We start from the raw sequence: 24,261 nt of genomic DNA, 5'->3' as shown, positions 1-24,261 counted from the left end.
AGATATAATACTTGACAAATTCATGGAACAGAAGAGCAAATTTTGCAAAGCATGGCACCCCACATGAAACCCATTACAATAATCTCAGATGCATTCAGTTCATACTAGTTTCATTATATTCTTTATTTCACCGCTACTTTGTCTGCTTTTATTATTTCTGTGATGAATTTGTGTCATTGTTATTATGGTACAACAGAGATGTTTAATTGTACTCTCAGGCTATCTATCCCTTATTTAATTTATATCACCCTGTGTGAGCTGTGGATGTATGTGTGTGACTAGGCAGATGAATGTGTGCTGTGGGATGTTCAGAAAAATAATTGATTTCTGACGATCAATAAAGAAATGTTTGAACAAAAAGAGCTTTTATGGATCCGTTCCCAAATTTCAGTGGTTCATCCTTGGCTTATTGATTATCCTTCCCTCAAGTTTCATGATAATCGCTGTGGGAGTTTTTGTGTAATACTGCTGGAAATTTTCAAGGAATAATAATAATAATAATGACACACAATGTAGTTTTATAGTTGTCGGTGGTAAATCTGTCACTGGTGCAGACTACAAATCTTCTCTTTCCACTTGTCTTATCAGATCATCCTGTGTTGAAATATATCATCGATCAATAGTAAGATCTCCTCCCACGTCTCACAGGGGAATGCAAACAACTCAGAAATGCTTTTGTTGTCTGCTACAGTGGGTGGAAAGCCTCATACCTGCATATGGAAACTGAAAAAAAAAAAAAAAACAACCTCCATGTCAAACACCAGATATGCTGATATTGAACCCATCAGAGACAGGAACACAGTTGAGACTCTGAGACTCTGTGAACAGGAAGTGAAGGCGGGGGATCAGTGGAGCAGCTCAGAGTGAATTTACAGAGGGACTTGGTGCCAACATTTCTTCTCTAATAAAGAGCCTGTTCTCCCTCTGCTTCTCACTGCAGGCTTAGAAAGGCCTGCTTTATTGGTTCATGTCTGACTGACAGCTGCAGCCACAGAGGGAGTGTGTGTATGTGTATATGTGTGTGGGTATGTGTGTGTGAAGTGGGTGGTCATGTTCACACAATATTAAACCCTCACAATATCAAACCATCCATACAAACAGGACAGATGAGACAGACAAGAGCTGACGGACAGGGAGCCAAAGCTCTGTGGACCAATGTGCATATGACAATAAAGAAGTTGACTTTTTCTATTAATATCGCAGCGTCTCTGATGTAATAACGCCCAAAGAGGAGAAACTGGCTTAGTTTAAGGTATAGGCTTAAGCGATGCTCCTTTAATTCCCCCAGGTGACTTAGTGGTGTGAGATTTGTCTAATTATGGAGCAATCTGAGGATTTACAATGGGTTTACAATGCCAGTCAACTTAGATCGACAACCAGCAGGGAAATAAAAAGCATATAACACACTGTACCAACTTTATCTCCTGTTTTCCCACACACATACACTTCTGTGAATCGCTAACACATGCAGGGGAGGACCTAGAAAATTATACATGGGCTGGTGAGAGGGTTGTCTAACATGACACAGGAGAACTGTACATAGCAATTCCTGTAAATATGTTAATATTTCTAAGAAAAGTTCCGCAAAACCTCTAAATCTACTTTAAACCTCTCCATTCCCACTGGATCCCTGGCGATCCACTCAAAATTGTGTATTAAAGTTTCTATAATAAAGTTTTGTCAACGCTATACCATGTTAAAAAGCTTAGATTCTCCTCAGTTGAGTTGCCAAGTTTATTTAACACTATTCCTGAAGCTACTGTGCCTTCCGACCTGTTTGTTAGTCACGAAGTCACATTACTCGTTCATTCCAAGATGAATTATACTCCTATATAAAAATGGGTAAAAAAGAAAAAAGGTTTCTTCTAAATTTAACCTGTTGTACTTCAGGTTTCACTTTAGCCACATACTATAAAAGACATTTTCTAAAAGTACATGTTATTACCTTTCATTGTCATTGATAAATTTTGGCCTTGTAGTCCTTTGGTTCTTAAGTTAAATGCTTTGGAACTGGGTAAATGGGTAGAAATGAACAGAAATTAGATGAGAAAGAACAGGTCATGTCATGTATTATTATTATTCACCTATTTTTTCTTTAAAAGTGACACAAATTTGGTAAAGTTTCACTACTTTTATTTTGCTTCTTGCTTGAAAAAACAAATCTTAATATGTGCAATATGTTAATATGCAGTGTGAAATATTTATCATTATTATTACTAGCGGCATTGTACCTGTGGTGCCATTGTACGATAGCATGAGAGGCTAAAATTGGCCAGCATACCTCACAACATTTGAATAAGGACATAAAATTGTGCCTAGTAGATAGTCAGGTAATGTCTCTATTCATTTGGTGAGTTTGGCGGCGATCGGGCTTGTGAAGGTCTGTGGTGAGCTCGGACTTGGTCCAAGGTGAGCTTGGACCCGGTCCGAGGTGAGTTGGGACTCGGTCTGAGGTGAGCTGGGACCCTTTTAAAATCACCCAGCATACCTCACAACATTTGAATACGGACATAAAATTGTGCCTAGTAGACAGTCAGGTGATGTTTCTATTCATTTGGCGAGTTTGGCGGCGATCAGTCCTGTGAAGACTGAGGAAAACCTGTACAAACGCCCTCCTGTGCTGCAACATCGATTGGACACCGGACAAAGAACGTGCATTATAGTAGGTTATATTATTATTATTATTATTATTATTATTATTAGTATTATTATTATTAGTATTATTAGTCTGTATATTTTATATGTGGACATGCAACACACACTGAAATTGACCCTCTGTTTTTAACCCATAACTTGCTGAACAAACAGTGCAGACTAGGAGTAGTGGGTTACCATGTCAAGCACCTAGGGAGCAAATTGGGCAGTTAAGTGCCTTGCTCAAGGGCACTTCCACCAACAATTTTGAGGAATCAAACCTTCTCTAACTTTCTAAGCCACAGCTGCCTTCTTCAGGTCATAGTTTCATTCTCATTGTGACAAAACAATGTATATAATAAACTTTATTGCAGACACAGGTCCATAAACCACAAGCACACAACATACAGAATAAATAGAATAAAAAGGATAAAAAAGAATAAAAACCTTCTAATGACATTCAAGGCCATCCATAACCTCACCCCTCCATATCTGTCTGACCTCCTTAATGTTGCCACTCCCTCTCGTACCCTCAGATCTTCCTCCTCCATCCACCTCACTGTTCCCTCTGCCCGTCTCACCACCATGGGGAGTAGAGCACTCAGCTGCTCTGCTCCCCAGCTCTGGAACTCCCTGCCACTGGATCTCAGAAACACCACTTCACTTCCCCTCTTCAAATCCAGACTCAAAACCCATCTGTTTAGGACCTCTTTCTCTTTGTGAACGCAATTGCATTGTCCAAATTTTTAACCTGCCTTTTATTTGTACTCTGCTTTATTGCTTATTTTAAACTCTCCTGTTTTACTGTACGGTGTCCTTGAGTGCCAAGAAAGGCACCTATAAATAAAATATATTATTATTATTATTATTATTATTATTATCATTATTATTATTATTATTATTATTATTATTATTAAAAAGGAGATACAAAAATTAAGCACATTATAAAATATACAAACTATTGCACCAAGGCCGTCTCAGTTTAGACGTGAAACGATAGCAGCTTTTTAGGGGGCTAACTAGAGCTTCTATAATGTGGTCCTCTGATGTATCCAGGCGACACATAAAACTAAACATCAACTTTCTTAATATTGCCTCACAAGTTGGCACTCCTGTGGTCACAAACAGTTGACTGGCACTATGCCACCGAGGGACATGAAGCAGCAACCTCATTGCATCATTATAAGCTACCTTGAGCCTCTGCAAACTCATTTTCTTATAGTTTGACCACAGTTGAGCAGTGTATAATGGTGTGATGTTGGTTCTGAACAGAGAACACTGTGAGAGTATTGAGTAACCCAATGAAATGAGTTACACATTACATTAAACGGTGTGTGTTCTGTAAACTGTACAGTGTAGTGTGTCTGTAGGAGCACATTTGCAGTTTCATAACCCGGTGACAAGAGGACAGACAGGCCGCTGACAGAGATTTGATGTGTAACCTCCAGGGCAGCACCTGGACAGCCGTCATGTCTGAGGTCAGCTCAGATTAAATGAAGGTGCTTCTCCGCTCACACTTTCATCTATTTTCCACAGCGTCTTCTTTCTCCTGCTGGATCAGATTCTCACTCTACACAGTGGTTTCAGTGCAGTTTGCGATCAGGCTTCCTCCTTGCATCTATTCATCTCCTGCATTCTTCATTTAGATGCTGATCTACGTTTTTTTTCCAATTATCAGCCCTGGAGGAGGAGGAGGAGGAGGAGGAGGAGGAGGCGGAGGGTGTGTACTGTATGTGTGTCCATTCAAGTATCCATACCTCCCTCCTCTGTTTCGCCACAGAAGCTGATGTGCAACCATGGGGAAAATTAATTTCTTATTACTTGACCCACCCTCTCCAGCCTGGTTCCTACCTCTATATACCTGTCAGTGTCTTCTAACATCTACACATACAAACAACTCACACTCTCACTCCATTTATAAACAACCTTCTGCCCCGACTTTAATCATTTCTATCCTTAACCTCCATTACTATTCACCTGCCGTCTCACCTGGCTGCATATATCAAACCGCCTTTAAACCCCTCTTTCCAGATAGTGGCTGAATTTATTCGTCGTATCTCTGATGGAATTTGTAGGCTGTCAGGAGACTGGAGCAGGAAAGTCAAACACCAGCCTGGCAACCATGTCCTTTCTAAAGGAGCACATTTAGGATTTTCCCCAGGCACATACACGCTGATTGGATCTTTCGGTGAACGCTAAGTGCATGCAGATGATACACACAAATATTCTTACACACACACACACACCCACACACACACACACACACACACACACACACACACACACATGCACAGACAGATGAAGTCACCAGAAGCAGATGCTGCCACCTCCTACAGCATTCAGTCCTGAACATTGCCAAACGTGGGATCATTTATTTTAATCAGTCACTTCTGACAATCAAGTACTTACCAAAGTCTTCTTAAATGTACTTTATTCCCCCGCTGTGGTCCATTAACAACCTTGATTTTATTCGACAGATGCTTTTAATGCACTAGGTTTGCACTGAACTCATCTTTTTGTCTTTTTTTTTTTCAAACACTGATTTGTCTTTTAAGATGACATTAACCCATAAAGACCCACTGCTACTTTTGAGTCAGTTCCCAAATGATTTTGTCTCTTTTCTACCCTTATTAACTGATTATTATTATTATTATTATTATTATTTTTTTATTATATATTAACCTCTTTATTTGGCATTTTTTGGCGTAAATCATGTATTTTCCTATATCCAATTCACAGATCATGCAGATGTTCATGAAAACTCAGGGTAAATTCAAAGTTAATTATGTCAAAACAGGGAAAAGGGACTTTTTCAGCAAAGATATTGCTAACTGAATGTATCCATCCACTGTCATTGATCTACGTCCATGGGATTTTATTGGTGAATCAATGTTGCTGAAGATGACGGGGTTTCCACGGTAACTATGGAGCCTTTGAAAGCCTAAATGTGTCATATCTGATGACCATGAAAAGATTAATAATTATATTTTACACCAATTATTTACAACAGGTATCAACAGGGATTAAACAGTTTAGATCAGTAGATGTTTGTGTCACCGGTGGCTGTCTGGGTCTTTATGGGTTAAATACAGCATCACTTTACAACATCAACACCTCATACCTTGATAAACCAACACCTACTTTTAATACGTCTTTGTGTAAATGAGACTGTTAGGAGTAGACTATAGAAAAGTAAATAAAAGAGTGCTTTGCAGTTTTATCTGCCTTAAAAATGGTTGAATTGTGGTTGTTGCAATTATAAATATGCTTTAGAGTCAGGACTAGAGTAATTTAAGTTGAATAATCATGATGTCATTTTGAACACACATAAATGTCCACCCACTGCAAAAAAAAAAAAAAAAAAAAAGTTGCTGGCTATGTTAACCTCTTTGACTGAACAACCTATTGACTACACTGCAAGAAAATGCCTTGCTAGAAATAAGGCTTATATTCCTAAATCTGGTCAAATTGGCTTATATTGAGCAAAAAATTCTGCCAATGGGGTAAGAAAAAAACTTTCTTGGCTAGAATTCTTAAAAGAAGTAAAAAGGTCTATCATCTAAAAAAAACATAATGTGCCTTTAAACTAGACCAAATGCTAGAATTTTAGCAAAAAGTGCTTAGTACAAGAAATATAATCACCTTGATATTTGCTGGAAAATCTTAATTAAAAAAAGTTAGATATATTTTTGAAAAAATAAGAATATTTTTCTTATGTAAAAATTTCTTGCCAAGCTTTTTCCCTATTTAGATGAAAAATAAGACAAAGGTTCTAGAAATGAGGCTTTTTTCATTTTCTTAGAAATCATTTTTTGTAGTGTATGCATGTTTCAAGTCAGAAATTACTTAATTTTGTGGAAGAATAGAAAGTTTTTCACGTCACTGGCCTGTTTTATTATTATTGTTATTGTTATTTTTCCTTTATTATGAATTCCATCTATTTACTTGTGACAAATATGGTGCAGATATTCATTTTCTGTAACTGCTGAATCCCTGGGTGGACCTGTCCAGCTGTTGTGGTACCTCCTGGACATGTCACTGGTTCACTGACGTACAGAGACAACATCATCCACTATCATATTCACACCTGCTGATTTAAAATGGCAGATTAACCTATTGAGGTGCATGTCTTTGGTTGGTGGGAGGAAGCTGAAGAACCCAGGGAGAACCCACAGATAAAGGGAGAACATGCAAACTCTACACCAATGTTTTTCAACCTTGGGGTCGGGACCCCACGTGGGGTCACCTGGAATTCAAGTGGGTTCGCCTGAAATTTCTAGTAATTGATAAAAAAATTAAAACTTGCTAATAAAAATTTACATTATATAGCCTAAATGTTTCCTAAAATTAATGTTTATTTGCAACATATTATAGTAAACTATTACACAATCAAAAACAAATGAATTTTAGTCAAAAAAATGTCTGTTTTGAATGTCTGGGGTCGCCTGAAATTTCTAATAATGTATAAAAAAATAAATAAATAAATTGAAACTTACTAATAAAAATTTACATTATATAGCCTAAATGTTGCCTAAAATTGACGTTTATTTGCAACATAGTATAGCAAACCATTACATGATCAAAAACAAATGAATTTTAGCCAAATAAAATGTCTCCATTTTGAATGTCTGGGGTCGCCTGAAATTTCTAATAATTTATTAAAAAAAAAAAAAAAAGTTAAACTTACTAATAAAAATTTACATTATATAGTCTAAATGTTGTCTAAAATGAACGTTTATTTGCAACATATTATGGCAAACTATTACACTTTTAAAAAACAAATGAATTTTAGTCAAAAAAATGTCTGTTTTGAATGTCTGGGGTCGCCTGAAATTTGTGATGTTAAAATGGGGTCATGAGCCAAAAAAGGTTGGGAACCACTGCTCTACACCGAAAGCCCCCCAGTCGGATGGTGCTGACCATTTCACCACCGATGCCTAAAACCAGGGACAGAGGAAAGGGTGAGACAAAACCAGACAAAGCACTATGACAAAAAAAAAAAAAAAAAAACACACATTCTGAATATAGCTGCACTGGTCTGTTCAGCTCAGATGTTGTGTACTTTTCTTTTTTGTTTTTCTGCAAACCTGGACTTTAAACACTGTTTTGAGGGCTCACAGCTCAATAAGAAATGTAGATATTAAGATATTGCATAAAAATCTGTGACTTTGGGCTCTGGGGAGACACCAAACTCCTTCTTTCTTGAGCTAAAAATGTATTAGATCACTGTATTTACAACTAAAATTGTTTAACATTTTTCGTGTCTTTGTAAAGGACATGATCATACAGTTAATACCTGACATGTTACATCCTGTGGAGTAAAATGACGCATGTGGCCAAAAGACGGAGAGTGAAAACACACAACCCAATGAAGACAGCAGGTTTCACACAACATATTGATTAGGAGTCCTTTTGGGAACCGGCCAGTTTTCAGCACAATAAAGGGAAGTACTAAGTTCGTCACTTCATTTCAGGGACTTTTTCTTCTTTTGTTAACAGAAAGGAAACTCCCCAGTACTCTACACACCTTCTGCTTTTCTTTCTTCATTTGTCACTTATGACGCGGTTTCTCTCCTCAACCCTTTGCTTCCCTCTCTTCTGCATAATCTACATCGGTGGCCTTCATGACAACAATACACCTCACAATAGCTGTGAATTTGCAGAGGATTGCAGCTCTTCCACATGTATTTCATTTGTGTCGTTTTGTTGGCCATAACACATGACCTAGACCAGGGGTGTCAAACTCATTTTAGTTCAGGGGTCACAATCAGCACAATTTAATCTCAAATGGGCCAAACCATTAAATTAATAGCATAATAACCGATAAATAATGACGACTCCAAGGTTTTTGTCTTTGTTTTAGTGCAATAAAAACATTAAATTATAAAATATTTCCACTGACAAACTGTCCTTTTACAAAAAAGATGTGAAAAACCTGAAAAAAAAAATTCTTGCAATTTTAGTGCAATTTTAACAATATTATGCCTCATTTGTACAAATGCACCACACACAATGTTACACAAACATTTGGTAACAGGCAGAATACTGTTAAAATTGCTCTTAGTTTTCAGTTGTTTATATTTTATTGTTAAAGGGTTATTATGCTATTATTTTACTTGAGCTCACATTGGTCTGAATGTGGCCCCTTTGCTAAAATGATTTCAACACCTTTGACTGTTAATATCTTCAGTTTAATTTTTACACTTGGCACAAAATCATGCCGTGGGCCGGATTAGAACCGTTGGAGGGCTGGTTTTGGCCCATAGGCCACATGTTTGACACCTATGACGTAGTCTAGTCTTTCTCAAATGGGGGTAACCCCCCTAACCTCCAGGGGTACTTGGAAAGAAGCCCAGGGGGTACTTGACTTTTTTTTTTTAAATACATTAAATAAGTCATCATGTACTGGATACAAAATAAAATAATAAGAATTAATGCTGAAATATAAAAAACAATAAATACATTCATGAAATAAAATTAACACTCTTGACCTTATTTCATTTCAATATTCCATCTTTTTTAAATATTATTATTGTCTGTCATCTTGTTTAAGCTTTGGGAACATTTTAAGAACATTTCTATTTTATATTATTCAAGATGAGTTTGTTAGAGTAATTATTTTTTGTTGATGAAAAGTTCATATAGTTATTAATGACCATGTAAATAATTTTTATTATCAATGAAAGACGGCACTTTTCAGTTTCTATTTTGCACACAAAATTTGCTTATAAAGATTTGTTATTTTTATTATATTAAAGTTAAATATAAATATGTTGTTTGTTTACAAAGTTTTTAGTGCAGGAACAAATTTTGCCTCATTTTTTTGAGAGTTGGGAGTACTTGGCAAGAAATATATATTTCAAGAGGGGGTACTCCACTGTAAAAAGTTTGAGAACCACTGACCTAGAGACGGTAAAGTGACTCTTATAATACACACTGCTTTGGATTAAGGTGTCCATCAACTGTCAGGTCAAGGACAAAACCAGCAGAAGTGACAGAAAATGTACAGAGTGCTCTGTCAGACGGGCAAATATGAAACATAAGCATGCACAGGTACAAGTATCCCTCCTCTGCTTTCATTTTCACCACAACAGAACAGTCGTAGACCCACTTTAATTATTCACAGTCATTATTCAGAGCCAGGAGCGACCACTGATGGCCCTCATTCTGTCTGTTACACCTCTGTCGTCTTCCGTCTGGATCTTTTGTGCTCTCCAACTCCAGTGTTTTCTGCCATTGTGTGTGAGATCCAGCATGAACAACACACAACCCTGCATTCTTACATTACAAACAGCTACTACCATCATGTAAAAGGCTTGAAGGGTTTATTCTTATTACTATTATAAGTCGACCCTTTAAACCCAGGATCCACCCTTTCTATTAACCCCCCCCCCCCACTCTTGATTTCATTGTTTTTCCAGAATCGACACCCACACACTGTTTTATATTTTTTTCCGAACCCACTTCTTCCCTCTGTATTCAGACAGTTAATTGAATTTGCAGCTGACTTTTAATTAACAGCAGGGCTGATTTGCATGGAGTCGGGGAAATTTGCATATGGTCTGCGGCCCCTCCCTCGATGTGTCTGAGCGCCTGGCACACAGCCAAGAGCCAGGGGTGGAAAACTGGCATCGGAGAGGAGAAATAAAGGAGGAGGAATGGAGGAAAAGAGGAGGAGAAGGTGAAGCGTCTGCCAACAAAGAAAAGAGACGACAGATCAGGCTGGGTGGAGGTGGTGGTGGGGGGCAAATGAGAGCAGACGTCGACCCATGAGGTAGGTAGACATGCACTTAAAACATTTACATACATGCACACACACCACCAGCCACATGCCACACATTCTGCATCAAACTGGCATGACTACCCCCCCACTCCTCTACCCCAAGATTTTGCAATCAAGTTAGCTAATTAAAAAATCAAGCGAAAAAGAAAACAATGCATGCCAAATAGTTACAGGTACTCGTCTTACAAACAGGTGTTAATTGGTGTTACATTAGCTCTATGCAGATAAGCTGTGCGGAGCTGAGGTGAATTCCAATTACAATGGCGGCCTTTTGTAGAGGAATGCAGTAATTCATATGGAGTACATGCACAAGTATTAACGTCTGGCACTGGATAAAATATGAGAAAAAAAAAACAAAGAATACACAAGAGACATGGGGCCTTTCATAGGTTTGACTCACACTTTAAATTCCTCATCTGTTGTCGATCTTGTTTCATGTATCAGGGTTTCGTTTGAGCCTGTTTTTGTCACTACGCGTATTATTACTGGTTATACTGACTGGTTTTCACATGTGCAAACTTGCCTCATTGGTCTAGACCAGGGGTGTCAAACAAAAGGCCCGCGGCCCAAGACCGGACCACCAAAGGGTCCAATCCGGCCGGTGGGATTACTTTGTGAAATGCCAAAATTCCACGAAGATATAAACAATCCTTTTAGTTCAGGTTCCACATTCAGACCAATTCAATCTCAAGTGGGTTAAATCGGTAAAATACTATCATAATAACATATAAATAATGACAACTCCAAATTTTTCTCTTTGTAAATGTAAATATTTTCACGTGTTTACACTAAAACAAAGTATAAATTCACAAAAAATGTGAATAACCTGAACAAATATAAACAACCTGAAACATTTTAAGAGAAGTAAGTACAATTTTAACAATATTCTGCCTGTTACTAAATGTTTTGTGTGTTTGTAGATCCACTGTGATCTATAAGTTATAATGTACATGTGTAAATGATAAACTGAGGCAGAATATTGTTAAAATTACACTTATTTTTTCAGTTTGTTCATGTTATTCACATCTTTTGAAAGGATAGTTTATAGATGTGAATCTTTTCATAATGTAAATTAACTTTTTTCGCTCTAAAACAGAGAAAAGTTTGGGGTTGACATTATTTATATATTATTATGTTATTATTTTACTGGTTCGGCCCATTTCAGATGAAATTTTGCTGAATGTGGCCCCTGACAATTTGACACCCCTGGTCTAGACAAAGTGTGTCAAACCTAAGGCCCGTGGCCCAAGACCGGCCCGGCGAGGGGTCCAATCCGGCCGGTGAGATTAATTTGTGAAATGCAAGAATTACACTGAGACGTTAACAGTCAAAGGTGTCAAACTCAGTGGACCAGACCAGTAAAATACTATCTTAATAACCTATAAATAATGTCAACTCCATGATTTTCTCTTTGTTTTAGTGTAAAAAAGTTAAACTACATAAAATGCTTACATGTATAAACTATTATTTCACAAAAAATGTGAATAACCAGAACAAATATGAACATGAAATGCCTTACAAGAATTAAGAGCAATTTTAACACTATTATGCCTGTTAATATTTTGTGTTAGTAGATACACTGTAATCTGTGAGTTTTAACCTGCTAAGACCCAGGAAAGTAGAAGTTTTACTTTTTTTTTTTTTTTTTTTTTTTTTTTACAATAAATAAATGCCATTAACAGCATAATGAAGACACATGTTTTTATTTCTTTTTATGGAATGTCCTTTGAGGTAGATAGCAATTTTGTTTTTTTAAGTAAAGCTGTGAAACTCTTGTCCCCAACAGAGGACAAAAATGCATTGCTGGGTCTCAAGAGGTTAAATAATAAACTGAGACGTTGTTAAAATTGCACTTATTTTTCTTAACAAATGTCTGATTGTTCATGTTATTCACATTTCTTAAACAACAGTTTGCAGATGTAAACTTTTGCATAATGTAATTTACTTTTTTCACTCACATATAGAGAAATGTTTGGAGTTTACATTATTTATAGGTTAATATCTTATTATTTTACTGGTCATCTCTTGATATCAAACTGAGCTGTATGTGGCCTCTGAACTAAAATGAGTTTGACACCCCTGCTCTAAAGTACTTATTCATTTTATTTATTTATTTACAGCAATGCTATACAGTTATTTGTATTTTATACTAATATTATTATTATTAGTATTTATAGTATTTCGGTTTTTAAGGGATTTATATGTTTGCGTGTTCCTTATTTTAAGAATACTAGAACTAGAATAAATAATAAAAACAAGCAAGTCAACATCAAACATGTTGAAAAGTAATTTCTAGTTGCACTATATGGTCTAAAATATTGGGAAATGTTGCATCTAAAGCTTATTGGATTTCCCTTTGACCTGAAATATTATCATGATAAAAACATTCATGTCAGTTGTTGTCACTAATTATCATGATAATTGTAAAATTATCAAGTTTCAAGGTTGATTTTTCTTCCCGACTGAGAGAAACATAACAGTTACTTCCAGTTTAAAATGATTCTTTATGGACAGAACATGTAGAGGTAGAACATTTAAAGCAACTGCAATGATACTAAAAATATCAGCGTTTAAGATATTGGGTTATGCAATTCCTAAAACATGTCTGGTGATGTATTTCAGATATATTTTGGGAATAATGCAATTAAAAATGATAGATATTTGTTAAAAAAAAAATACTATTAGCAGTTACTATTACCAAAAAATGACGCAGATTAGAACCATTTCCAAATAACAACTGGCTACAAATTGTGAATGGAATATTTGAGATGGAGATTTTGACCCATAGATTGAGGACTCAAGAAGAGCAGTATCATGATAAATGGGAGAAATGGACAATTTAATTTCAATGTGACATTACTAAAACCAGTTGTTAGTCACAAAGGTTTTTTTATGGTCAATGTATCCCAAATGTCCCTTATGTTTGTAGTGTACAAAATCCAAAACAACAATAAAAATAGAGTAACAAAAATATATATGTATCAGCATTGAGTAAAAATAAAGTAATAGTAACAAACTCAGAAGCATTTTACAACTAGGTAGATAAAGTCATTATTTATCATTATCATTTTCATTATTATTGTCACCCTCATAGGTATATGGCAGATGAGGCAAACAAATAGTATTGTCCCAAATACCATTCATGATTTCTTGAAATTAAGAGAAAGTAATTATAATTTCAGAGATCTTTATATTTGTGAATGGACTAAAGTGAGGACAAATGTGAAGTCTAGATAGACTGGGGTTGTGGGTGTGAAATTATGGAATGGACCTGATGATAGATTTAAGTTATTCACTCCTTTGGTGAAGTTAAAAAAAGTGCCTTAAGTTTAAAATTATTTAGGAATGTTGAATCGAGATGGTAGATATGTTTTTGGTGTTGGTGATTTTTTTTCTATTTATAGTATGAATGCTTGATGCTGTACACATTTAATTTAATGTAAAGCAGTGTATCAGGTGAAAAGGATAGGCAAAAAAATCAGCTTTCGCTTCTAGCCTATTCCTTTTTCGGTTTTTATCTTTATTCTAATTATTGTACTAAGTGCAATGATTGATGTACAAACCAAACCAAAAATAAAGATCCATTCATTCATTATTATTTTGTAGGCTCTAGTTAAATTGTATGAATACGATATGATAATATATTGTGATGCCTGAGAAATGTATAGTTTCATGTTAGGCTCTATTGTTTAGATCAATGTGTCACTAATCATGCTCTTTATGACAATAGTTGATGTCATTTGAGTGCTTTGCCTTATTCCCACGTGTAAAAAATTCAGGCAGCACAAATAAAGACGGAGGAAAGTGAATGTGACAAGTTAATGAACATGAATAAGAAAATAATCAAATGTGGTAATTACGGCAGCTATTTTAAAGCACCTCTTAATTAATGCACTGTATACTGTGTTTCATAGGCCATTATTAAATATTCTGACATAGAAGATTTTGGCGTAACCTGGATATATTGTATAACTATAGTGACTTCAAAGCCATCCAAATACACTGATATATTAGTGTAAGCAGCTCCTGAATATTCATGCAGTTCTACATTAACCAGGATGAGGATTTGTCAAAATGCGTCCCACCCAGAGGGCAGGCTCTGCTCCGACAGGCCCCATCCATCACCGTGTGCCAGGTCTGACCACTGAGCAGAACCATACGCATTAGTGCCAATCCTATCCTGCCTGGTAGAGTATAGGTAGCGTCTGTCCGTCCGTCCATCTGTTATTATTGTATGCAAGTGGTTGCCACACATGCATCTGCAAAGCAATCTGGCAACACAGCGGCAAAGCTGTTATAATGTCAGCTCGTGTTAAAACAGCTGGTACAGATGATGTACATGCGTTTCATGCTCAGTGTGAATTACCAAGCATATTGTACATCCAGATATTTAACGATAAAACATAAAAACCTGAAATGCGCAGCTATATATGCATTTTCGCAAACACACAGGCTGCACCCAAACACAACACGAGCTAATGCGGGTCCTTTCTTCATTAGTATCCAGAAAGAATGCAGCTCATTAATGAATGTCATTAAGGCAGGCGGTGAGGCGCTGGGTGGCTGCCAACAGGACGACTGCTGGGTGGGGAGCCACAGTCAGTTTGAGCAGAGATGCAGCTGCTTTTCTGCCGTTTGTTCCCCAGAGAGCTGGAGGGAGGCAAGTGAAAAGCATTACTACATGTGGGGGGTTTTCGACTTGTGGGTTCAGGGCGCGGATTTGATCGAGGGTCGACATAGGCGATGCCAGCATGTGCCATTCTGAGTACAGTGAACGATTAACACGGTCGACGCCATTTTGGAAGCGTCGAGGGCGAGTTGCCATTTTGAAGTGGTCAGAGTGAAATTATAGACAGTGACAAAAACTAACTTAAAGGAGTGATATTTTGCTTTTCTAAATGGAATTATGCATTTTAAAACATTTCCCTGTGGTCTACATAAACTGTAAATGCTATGCATGGGTCTGAATTCTTCATTAATTAAACTCCATAGGCCCATCTTCAACCCTAATGACACCAGAAAGGTTGTTTTGAGTGCTGGCCCTTTAAATGCACATGAGCCACTTCAGGCCCCACCCCCTCCAGGTTGTTGACTGTGCTGTTCTGTCCCGTTCAACCAACAACTGAACATTTTTGGTAATCGGCTCTAAGTTTGGACATATTTACAGTATGGACTACAACTGCTGCTGCTGATAAACAATTAAGTCGTACTCGGAGAAATGTTCGCCAGAAGTCTTGACCTTATATGTGCAAATGTCATGACGTAACTAGTTATAGATGTAACAAATTAAGAAGGAATAGAAATGGGTTGTAGAAATCCACTTGGTTTTTGCCAAAATGAATATAAAGATAGCTTTGCAGCACCTGGAGGGTTCAAATTCAAACTTTAGGAACTATTAGGGTCCAAATACACAAATAAATGTACAAAAGACTAAGAAAAGTGGGTTTAGCAAAAATATGACCCCTTTAAAACGTATCAACCATAAACATAAATAACTTTATATGTCTACAGCTGGTTGGTATCGTGTTAAGTGGAATTACACAAACGACATATGTAATCAATCTGACCTCAGATCAGGGATGTGTTATGATCGGCTTAAATAATACACCTCATTCACTGCGAGCCCGGATAAGTTGAGTTTACCCCCCAGAAAATTGAGAAAAGTGGTTTCCTTAAAAAAATTAAGTAATGATTAATGAACTTTTGTATAGTTATTACACTTTAATTAAATTCCAAGTTGATTTCACTACAAATATTTAGTAATAATAACTATGCAAAGCAGATATTACAAAAGATTTTAAGCTAAATGTACTTAAAAAGTTCATTAATTAGAATGGAAAGCATCTATTTTAGATGTGGCAACTTCATGATACTTTCAATAAAATGAAGACATGAAAAAGTGCTAAAAAACAGATCAGCCTCTGCATAATCTGCCTTAAAAGCTATAAAATAATGAAATAAACTCAAAGGTAGTCTGAACATGTGTTAACCGGAGTTGTAAAATGGATTTAACCAAACCAGTGTTGTCGACATCATGGAAAAATATACAACTGAGGGACTTTTGAAGTCCATGGGATATATCTTGCATGTATCTTTATTAAAAGTAAAAAAAAAAAAAAAAAATTATGTTTGTTATGATCATGTCTTTAAGAATTCCATAATTATTTAATTACGGAAAGAATCACTTATTATTAAACAATTAATAAATGAGTAGATGTACTGAAATGCCAACTAAATAACAGTCCAAATTTAATAACAACCACCTTCTAATTAGCTAAACAATAATAAAATGAGCTTATTCAAAAATCGTTTTGTGCTTTTTTTTATTAAATTGACATAATCATCACAGATATTTCTTTTTTGGCAATATATCAAATTTTATATGGAAAATAACTAATTGTATCTGTGTCTGAGAAACCACTTTCAACTAAGTTACCCATTACAAAACCACCTCCTAAGGAAGTGTGTTAATTCCAAATCACATGACCTGCTCCACATGATGTCATTTCCTTCTGAAGAAAACCCTGGCAGGACTCCAAGGTATGTTCTTTCTCCTCTTTCATAGTTATTGAATATAAAGTAGTGTGTGGATTTATAATACCGTTATGTGAACACTGTTACTACAATATCTTTATAAATAACTTTCAGTTTTACTCAGTTGTATATATGATATTTAGAAGAATCTTGCAGTAAAAATGCCATGTGGTGTAATGGTTATGTTAATTTTAGGGCTGAAAACAGCAAAAATGTCAAATATAACTGTTAACTATGTTACAGAAGATGCTGTTAAAGCTAACTAAAAAAGTCCCTCAATTATGTATTGACCCACTGTATCGCTTTTTTTTTTTTTTTTTTTTCACAGTTTTACACCAACATATTGACAAAATAGTCTTGTTAGTTATATTTAGTACTTAAGATACAATATTTGAGATATAGCCTGCAACCTGTCTGGTGAATGCAGATGGGAATTAGCGGGTAGTTTCATCTTTGTCACTTTCTTAGTTTTAGAGTATGGTCCTTGACAAATAAACAAAAAGTGAATCTGATTTGACTTGACATTCATTTGTTAGCTCGGTCTACACTCTGCTAAACCATTAATTATGCTCTGCCTCAGTACCTCAGTTTGCTGATGCCTGCACATCCTCAGAGTGATCTAACGTCTCGTCTGGAGCTCATGACTTATCTTCTCCCATCTTTCCTAGCGAGGGAAAAAAAGGCACTCATGCATTCAAATAATTAGTGCTAATCAGCCATGCACTGACCTAGCAGGCAGCCATATTGATTTCAGAGGCTAATCAAGGAAAGACTTAATGACAAGGCAATTAAAGTGCTACAGTATGTGAATTACACCTGCATGGGGCTCCAGTGCAGGAGGAAATTAAAGTGTGTTCTGTAACGGCAAATTTACTCATTCTGGTTGTTCATTCTAAACTCATATGCAAGTATGTGTGACTGTGAAGTAAATAGAGATGCTTTGCAATTACATTTTTGGATTAAAGAATTAAAGAAAGTGAATATGTACAACTTTAATTTTTATTTCTTTAAAATAAGATAAAGGAAATTTGTTATTAATAATACAAGTACAAAAAAAAGTATCAGAACACAGAAGAATATACAAGACAGAGCATAACAGTGACGCTTAGGGAATTATATAATGTATGTGTCAGACAAAGATCCTTGATATATTATGGAAAACAGGAGATTAACGGGGCAGTTCAATGGAAGACAGACTTTTTTTTCACCTAGATAAAAAATGGGAAAGTGTTCAAAAACATTGTCAACTTGGCACAGACAATCCTACTCTCTTTCCAGTTTCAGTCAACATGTTAGCCAACACTCACCAATAAATAAGGCACTATGACAGGCCCAAAAGCATCGAAAATATGCGATTATAAATGATCTGAGTAAGTGGATTGACAAATGTTCACATTTTATATCGTGCATAAATACTTTTCCATCTTAAATCACTCTTAAGATATTTCTATTAATAAACAATGATATTAATTACAGGGAATTAAAGACGTCCAGGACCTGATATCCATATTTAACATATAACAAACAGTTAAAGCAATTTGTGACAAAAAGATCAACTCAAACGTATGATGTGCTATTTTTGGTAATTGGTTTTTGGAGCGAGAGCTGACAGATGCTGCATCACAGATGAACAGAGAGGCTGCTATGACTGTGTATGTGTCACATGTTGGCAAAGTGTCGCCCAGCCCCCTTCCAACATGTTTTCTATGACTATGTATGTGATCAAGTGCAATTATGGAGAATATTGCTTTCCACACATTGATCCAGGTGTGTACATAACAGGAAACTGTGCTTCTGCAAAGGCACAAACTCATATAAGCGCTGCTAAAACACATCAAACTTGGAAAAAGTAAAAGTGGATAGGATTAACATGTTACTGATTAAGGCAAATCCGACACAAATGTACCGAGTGTCAGTCCTTATGTTTGGCAGATGCCAAATCTTTGGCACCACGTGTAAAACCACAGAGTTTAAAAGGAAGATCAGGAAACAGGTATATTTAAGATGCTGCACTTTACACTGAATTGAACTTCTCTTCACTCTCTTTGTCAGTGATGGTGAGAGGATAGTGTTCGTTAACGAGGCAATAAACCGACGTGAACAGTCCATTCAGCCGCCGAACGTCAGTAAAAATAAAGTCCCTCTGGCTTTTAACCTTGTATCCCACCTGTGAGATGGCGGATGGAGTGGAGGACTGCAGCGGTGGGAAGTCTGTTAAAGAAGGACAAAGTCTCATAGCAAGTGAATTACACCGAGGTGAAGCCAACTGCGGTGGGGGCAGGTGGCGTCTACATCTCGTGGGCGGCGATGTAATGCTCTGGGATTCCGTTGGCATGAGCCACCGCCGTGTTATTCTCATTGAGGCGCCTCACGCGATACATTTCATAGTGGATGCTGCTGGTGATGTCCTTAATGTTCTGCATATGGGTCCTGAAAGAAACACAAATCAAAGTCACGTAAGAGGACAGACAGTAAACACCACCCTAGAGGCTGCCCTTTACATCAGAAATGTATAAACTATAGTTATACCCCAACACTGACATGTCTTGACTGTCAGTCAAAAGTGAGATTAAGAATACATTTGGACAGATGTATCGCTAAATGCACATCATATTGTACTGCAATCACTTTGGATGCTGCACACCATGTGCAATGTTCTAAAAACGCTCAGACAAAGAGCTGCCTGTTTCCTCAGTGTGGGATGAAAAACTTGTTTTGATCATTTTGCCATTTCAAAGACTGTCACATGTGTTAAGAGGTACGTTCTGTACAGGACAGGCCTGAAACAGCAGAATGGTCATGAGTATTGGGTTATCGAGTAAAACCACATTTTTTAAACTAGGTGGGACAGCTAATATTTTTTTCTACTGTTAGTAATGTTACTCATATATTACTTATATTGTTATATCTTGCCTCAATTGTATGTTGGTGCTGTTCAAATTTATCATTGTCTGAAAATTAAAGAAAAAAAAAAACAAAACTGAAATGTGACAATTACTTTTATACACTAAAGACTTAAAGTTTTTGTTCTGAGGTACACTGAAGAAAAGTTGGAAACATGTAGTTTTCAAAGAAATTTAATGACAAATAAATCACATTTAAGCAAAGAATCCATCTGTCATTCCCAAAACTTTAGGCTACTAGTATATAGTTACCAACAGCAAAATTAAGCAGAAACAAAACTGAATATAACACCTAGATACAAACGTGGACACAAAGTTCACTCACCTGATGAGCAGATCTCGTAAATAGGCAAACTCACAGTGGGCAATGTTCTCAACTGATGGAAAAAAAGAGAAGTAATCAGAATACTCAATAATTAGAATACTCAGTAATCAGTTATCAGAATGCAGAATATCAAAAATGACCCATAAGAGAATAAAAAAAGCAAATAAAACAAAAGCAGTAAAGTAAGGGTGAGCTTCAACAGGGAACATTAATACTAAAAACATGACCAAACACCATAAAACATTTGATTGTTGTGTTTTGCAGTTGGTTTGTGTTAAATTTCCCACACAGTCCACTAGGTGGAGGCACTGTGACATCCTCAGACACAGTGTACATTGTCAACACTTACATGACCTTGCCGACTGCAGATATCTCAAGCTTGCTTCATCTACTTAAAATATTTCTAAAGAGATAAGACGAACTGCAAAAAAATTCCTGCCGTGCGTGTGTGTGTATGTGTGTGTGAGAAGCACGGTTTCAGGAAATGAAACTTCCTTTATGAGACACTTGTTAGAGGGGAGGTGCCTGCTGTCTGGAGTGGATAACATAATTAAATATTGAGAGGCCATTCCTGCTGGAAGAAATACAGTGAAACAAATGAGCATAATGCTACCTGATAAAGGTAGAGAAAAGAGAAAAAAAAGGGTACAAAAATCACTTCTCACCCATATTTTATTTCTGACTAGAGCATCCACAGTACATCCACTGTAATACAAGAGTGGATCTGTGGGTAAGAGGACCAAGTAAACAATACAGGCCTCATCAGACATACTGTGTCTGTGAGGCAGCCACGACAACAGTCTGACAACTGAAGGCAGCATTGTTGTGTTGACTGACTGTCTACGGTCTATACCCATCCTCCTTTTGTCTTTTATTCTCAACAAAAAACATCCAGAAGAGCGCCATACACTGGAATATATTTTTAAAAAAAGAAAACTACCTTCAATTGTTCCCCACTTGGTCTTCCTCCCCAACAGCCTCCTGCCGTTGACCTGATACTCCTGGTCACTGCCCACCACAGCAAACGGGATCATCTCCTGCTTAGTAAACAATGATGGCACAAATTAATTATCTCAATATATCAAAAATGATCTGGTATAGTTTTAGGACAACAGGCTTAATAGAGTTAAACTGGAAGTAAAAAAAGGAAAATGTAAAATGACATAATAAAAACAACTCCTCACAAAACTAATAAAAATTACAATGATTAAGGCAGCACAAACTCCAACAATATAGAACGGCAGGTTAAAAAAACAAAACAAAAAGCTTTATTTTTGTTTTCCCCACAGTAGTATTAATGGTGTATGAAAATACAGTTTTGCACAATGTGGGATCTTTACAGTACACTCTTCCATCCGACTATCTTCTTTAAAATTACATATACTTTTAACTCTTTCTTAAAACATTCTTCGAGCAGAGAGCATGTCCTGACATGATTAATTTACTGTTTTTATGCGTTATTTAATTCTCATACTTTTATATATTTTATGATTTCCCTTCAAAAAGCACTGCTCTACAGATATTAGATTATAACAATGCCTGACAAACTACTACTACAAAAATGCTTAACTAAAACTAGTCAATTCCTCCAAGTATTTATGCATTCGTACCACCTGAAAACAAAATGAATCTACAGTAAATAAAATTATAATGATGTTTTTTTTAACTATCTTCGTTGATGCTCAGTTTTCAGTGCCTAAAATGATCCCCTCACCCTGATCTTCTCGTTGATCATTCTGTCCTCAGAGTCCTCGTCAAATTCCTTCTGAGGATAGACATCAATCCCATTGGCTCGAAGCTCTTCCCTGATCTGTTGAGAACACGAGCAAACATTCAGACAGAGAAACACAACAACAAACCATTAACCCACTACAGCTCTTAAAGGATACAAACTAAGACCTTTAATTGCAGGAGTAATAAGACCAGTGTGTGTGATGTAGTAAGACATGAGTCAGATGAACCTAAATCTGCACAGTGTACACATTAAGGTGACATTAACGCCAATTTGCTTTCTAATCTACTCTAAAAGTTTGGGATTAGTCATTGATCACTATGTGTATAAAACAAAACAAAGCAGCTCACAACTTGGATTATTATGTATAAACTTCTGCAAACACTAAGTCTGTCGGGCACATACACCACATGTGAGTGGAAACACATAAAACAAAAAGGGTTCCACCTCTTCACAGATAATGACGATGGAAAGTCCTGACACCCTGGACCGTGAAATGTGAAATCCAATAAAATATAAATAAAAGCGTTAAGCCTCGTTAAAAGAAGAGAAGAAATGGGGGGAAAAGATAGAGAGGAAGGAAGAAATAAAATGTTCCTACAATAAAATCTAATCAAGACAAAGGAAAAAAACAGCAGATAGAACCTGAGCCTGAAGCATGTTACCTTCTTTTTGAAGAAGTCCCTCTCCTCCAGGGTTAGTGTGTCTGCTTTGGCAATGACAGGGACAATGTTGACCACCTTACTGAGACGTCTCATGAATTCAACATCAAGAGGCCGAAGACTGAGAAGCAAATGGAGCGAAACAAAGAGACAGATGGAGAAAAATATGTAAAATATGAATGTAATATACAGTTACATTGATAGAAATGACGAGATTTGTAATTCCAAACTTGTCCAGCAGAGGGCACATGTTCCCAACTATTGTCAACTTGGGGGTATTACCATCCTGCTCACACATTTACAGCTCCAACTGTTTACACTGAACCTACAACTTGTTTATATTATACAAAACACTATTATTACTGCAAAACTTACTATCAATAATAGGAGTTCAGGCCTTTTCTGCAGATTAATAAAAGCATCTGAGTGTGGTTCAAGTAGTGAAATTTGCCGTCAACGTAAAAACACAGACAAAGCCTGGCCATTGTCAACAATGAGTCTTGTGCGTTCATTGTAGACAACACTCAGAAAGACAAAGTGCAAAACTGCACGCACCCAGACACACATAGACTCTGTGTCTCTCTTGTCCTTCCTGCCCCTCTCCCATTAGGCTTTTTAAGGCAAACCCTGAGCAGCTGCTGGCCAGGCCATGTGACATCTGCAGTGTTGGATCAACATGAAACATTACTGGATGGGGCACAGGGACAGGGGGGCATTTCGCACCAGCCCCCTGCCTGAGTAAAGACAGGCATGACACAAAAATTAATAGAGGTACAGCGCTTGAATGGTGCTCGTAGATCAACTGTGTATCTTTGTGTGTGTGCTGGGACGAGGCTGACAATCCACAGCTGCTTTCAACATTTTCCCAAGACCAGCCGCAGCAACCAGCCAGAGGTACGCAATAGCAAAAGCTATGAAATGCGTGGTTAATCTATCGCTTGATAGACACATGAGACTGTGTACACCCTCCCCCAGTTTCTCCTGCTAGTATAACCCAACCCCCTGAAGCTCTGAATAGTGTGGGGCCGATCCAATGGAGCAGCTTATACAGTTCGATCAGAGACAGATGTGTGTGTCTGTAAGAGACCCAGAGAGAAAAACTTGGGAATCTGCGCTGATTGTGGCTTGGTGAGACCGTCCTTCCTTCCAATGTCGACTGCTGTTCTGGGACATGTTGTAACGTGCTGAGGTGAATTACATATGGACAGGAGTGTCCAAATAAAAAATGGAATGGAAAAAAAAAAACTTCTCCCTGTGTCTGTGTGAGTTTTCTCTAGGTACTCCAGCTTCCCACCATCCAAAAATCATGAACTTAATAGGCAAATAAGTCAGTCTAAAATGCCTATAGGTGTAAATGATTGTTCGTGTCATATGTCCTCCCTATGATGACCCCCCCCCCCACCTGCTGATATCTGGGAAAGACTCAAACACAACCCAGACCCCACCGGAGGATTAAACGGTTTAGAAAATGAATGCATGTTTAACACTACTTCACACTTAAATGACCACAATAAACAAAAATGTGATGATAAAAAAATGAGTTGTTATTAAATACACACAGACAAGGTGATGAAAGAAACATCTGACAACAAATATTGATTTGAAAGCAACTTTAAGGATTCAACACTGATTGAGAGTTTGACAGTTTATGTAACAGTTTATTATTCAGAAATAACAGACTGCACAAT

At 36.8% G+C, this 24,261-nt stretch overlaps 1 protein-coding gene across 4 annotated transcripts in view; it reads right to left on the bottom strand.

The window, feature by feature from the left end:
* Positions 1 to 17,928: 17,928 nt before the first annotated feature.
* Positions 17,929 to 24,261, bottom strand: part of septin9a (septin 9a) — a 71,299-nt gene continuing 64,966 nt past the window's right edge. For all 4 annotated transcript variants that reach the window (XM_030141780.1, XM_030141782.1, XM_030141781.1 and 1 more), the window contains 5 exons: positions 22,577 to 22,694; positions 21,894 to 21,989; positions 21,120 to 21,216; positions 20,180 to 20,231; positions 17,929 to 19,381 (listed from right to left, as the gene is read on the bottom strand). In XM_030141780.1, coding sequence (XP_029997640.1) covers positions 19,240 to 19,381; positions 20,180 to 20,231; positions 21,120 to 21,216; positions 21,894 to 21,989; positions 22,577 to 22,694 — 505 coding nt within the window. In that variant the 3' untranslated portion in view covers positions 17,929 to 19,239. The remainder of the gene's footprint in view (positions 19,382 to 20,179; positions 20,232 to 21,119; positions 21,217 to 21,893; positions 21,990 to 22,576; positions 22,695 to 24,261) is intronic.

Source organism: Sphaeramia orbicularis, chromosome 8 (assembly GCF_902148855.1).
Source record: "Sphaeramia orbicularis chromosome 8, fSphaOr1.1, whole genome shotgun sequence".
In the NCBI taxonomy this organism is placed as follows: Eukaryota; Metazoa; Chordata; class Actinopteri; order Kurtiformes; family Apogonidae; genus Sphaeramia; species Sphaeramia orbicularis.
This window is presented reverse-complemented; position numbering and strand designations above follow the sequence as displayed.